This window comes from Salvia miltiorrhiza, chromosome 4 (genome assembly GCF_028751815.1).
Source record: "Salvia miltiorrhiza cultivar Shanhuang (shh) chromosome 4, IMPLAD_Smil_shh, whole genome shotgun sequence".
In the NCBI taxonomy this organism is placed as follows: domain Eukaryota; kingdom Viridiplantae; phylum Streptophyta; class Magnoliopsida; order Lamiales; family Lamiaceae; genus Salvia; species Salvia miltiorrhiza.
Window position 1 is genome coordinate 43,608,121 of NC_080390.1, and position 2,443 is coordinate 43,610,563.

Consider the following 2,443-nt stretch of genomic DNA (forward strand, 5'->3'; position numbering starts at 1 on the left):
TTTCAACTAACAAAATTTTATTATAATACGTGTGCAAACAATACAGAAGTACAAAATTTAAAGACAAATCAACAGCGAAAATATTTAAAAAAATTAAATAAACTGGACAACAGAAGAACACACTCTTCCATCCAAAAGCTCAAGTTAAGATTGCTGGAGGGTGTTGGCTACGTCTATCACGAAGCGGTACTTCACATCTGCTTTAGCCAGACGCTCTAGCGCAGTGTTAACGTAATCTGCTGAAATTAATTCAATATCTGCCTTTATATTGTGCTTGGCCGCGAAATCAATCATTTCCTGCGTCTCTTTCATTCCTCCAATCCCACTCCCAGATATCATCTTTCTCCCTGCAAGTAGAGGAAACACTGGTAGCTCAAGAGGCTTGTCCGGGGCACCAAGCATCACCAGCTTTCCATGAGCTTTCAATAGCCCAATGAGTGGCATCAAAGGGTGATAAGCTGATACTGTATCAATAATACCATCCATTGTTCCCATAGCAGCCTATGAGTGATAAAGTCCACATTAATTAATTTAGTGATTGATGAATTGATAATGGTAATGAAACAGAGCTGAGGATGAAGAATTTTACCTGCATTTCATCAGCATTTTTGCTGATCAAGAATGAATCTGCGCCCAAATTTGAAAGTGCTTCATCCTTCTTGTTAGGGGAGGTGCTGATGACTGTGACCTTAGAACCAAAAGCCTTGGCAAATTTAACGGCAACGTGGCCTAGTCCGCCCAAACCCACAACTCCGATGTGCATGCCGGGTTTGTCTAATCCAAAGTATCTCATGGGGCTGTAGGTGGTGATGCCTGCACATAGAAGAGGAGCAGCAGAATCCAAGGGCATGTTGTCGGGGATACGCACGATGAAATGCTCTTCGGCAACCATGATGTCAGAGTAACCACCATATGTGATGCTTCCATCATGGTAATTGGCACTGTAAGTGGGGATGATCTTGGGGCAGTAATTCTCAAGATCCTCTTTGCAGCTCTCACATGATCCACATGAGCCCACCATGCATCCCACACCAACTTTGTCTCCAACTTTCACCTTCTTCACCTTCTTTCCCACCTCTGTTACCACTCCCACAATCTCATGCCTGCATTAGCATTGCAGATCAATTATTGTAATTAATTTTGTTGGTTTGTAAAATGATAAACAAGTAGAAAGCAGAAAGAAACGCACCCTGGAACCAGAGGATACTGAGAGATGCCCCATTCGTTCTTGAGGTAATGAAGATCCGAGTGGCAGATCCCACAATACAACACTTTCAGCTGCACGTCTTCATCACCAGTAGCCCTGCATGCACATATAAATTTTAGTATTTGTTTATAAATTTAAGTTCTTTGATAGCATTCTATACAATAATGAGAGTGGAAAAACACCTTCTTGAAAATTTGAATGGGGAGAGATGACCAGATGTGTCAGTGGCAGCCAATCCGTAGGCCTTAACAGGGTGCTCCGTTTCTGGTGATTTCGCCATTTAACAAAATGTATATATAATTTGGTGATTAGAAATATGTAAGCAAGCAATATAGAAAATGGAGAGAATGCAAATGGAAGAGTGATGAATTGGGAGAATGTTAAAGAGAGGTATTTATAGGAAAGAGTCTACCAAATATGTGTTGGTGTGGTATTTTCATAGCGCTGACCTCGACGCCTCCGGTGTGTGAAAACCCATAGCGCTGTCAACTTTTTAGTATATTAAGAAATAGTTAAAGAAGAAGGGCTGTCAATTATTGACATTCTTCGGAACTCTCTCGAAGCCTTCACCTTATACGTGAACCGACGACAAAATTGAAATATCAAACGCAGTTGAATTGACAATTCAAAGCATAGGGATGCAGGAAAGCAGTCTAATTTATAAGAAAAAAATATATATATTTACATCCGTGCGAAATGTTTTAATTTTTTTAATACATGTATAAAATTAATAACAACACACTTAATATATTTATAAATATAATTAAATTATAATTTTAACTAAGTATAATTAAGCTGAATATAGAAAAAATAAAGAAGTATATACAATAATAAAAAAAACTTATATTATGAATAAGAAAAAAAAATAGAAAATAAAAAAAAATAAAACAAAAATAAAAAAGAATAGAAAAATAGATTCATTCGAAAACAATGTTAATAAATAAATTTCATAAAATATGCTCTACATTATTCCAAAACAAACATTTAAACATATTTAATAAAGTATAGGATATGTAATTCATCGTCTGACTCTGTCGAGATGATTTAAATAAGTACCAGACAAAATAAAAAAAATAATGACATGGATGATAAATTAAAATATGTAACTAATCCTCATATATGTTGGCTATTTAATTTATTAAAAAAAATATACTAATTTAAAATATATTAATGAGGCTTAGTTTAAGTGGCAAAACTGAGGCACTTAAATACTCTTATATTTTTCTCATCTTTGTA

The 2,443-nt window shown here is 35.7% G+C and overlaps 1 protein-coding gene across 1 annotated transcript; it reads right to left on the reverse strand.

Annotated features, from left to right (window-relative positions):
* LOC131021874 (8-hydroxygeraniol dehydrogenase-like) lies at positions 1–1,777 on the reverse strand. The gene is made up of 4 exons (XM_057951198.1): positions 1,390–1,777; positions 1,190–1,303; positions 590–1,103; positions 1–501 (listed from the first exon to the last, which is right to left on the reverse strand). Exons 1-4 carry the CDS (start codon positions 1,485–1,487, stop codon positions 145–147), a joined length of 1,083 nt encoding a protein of 360 aa, XP_057807181.1. The 5' UTR covers positions 1,488–1,777; the 3' UTR covers positions 1–144.
* Between the last annotated feature and the right edge of the window lie 666 nt (positions 1,778–2,443).

Bases quoted from the DNA above. Each gene is read 5' to 3' on its own strand.
- LOC131021874 (XM_057951198.1), bottom strand. From the start codon at position 1,487: ATGGCGAAATCACCAGAAACGGAGCACCCTGTTAAGGCCTACGGATTG. The intron at 1,304-1,389 runs GTGTTTTTCCAC...ATGTGCATGCAG, and splicing joins CCATTCAAATTTTCAAGAAG to GGCTACTGGTGATGAAGACG. The intron at 1,104-1,189 runs GTGCGTTTCTTT...ATGCTAATGCAG, and splicing joins CAGTATCCTCTGGTTCCAGG to GCATGAGATTGTGGGAGTGG.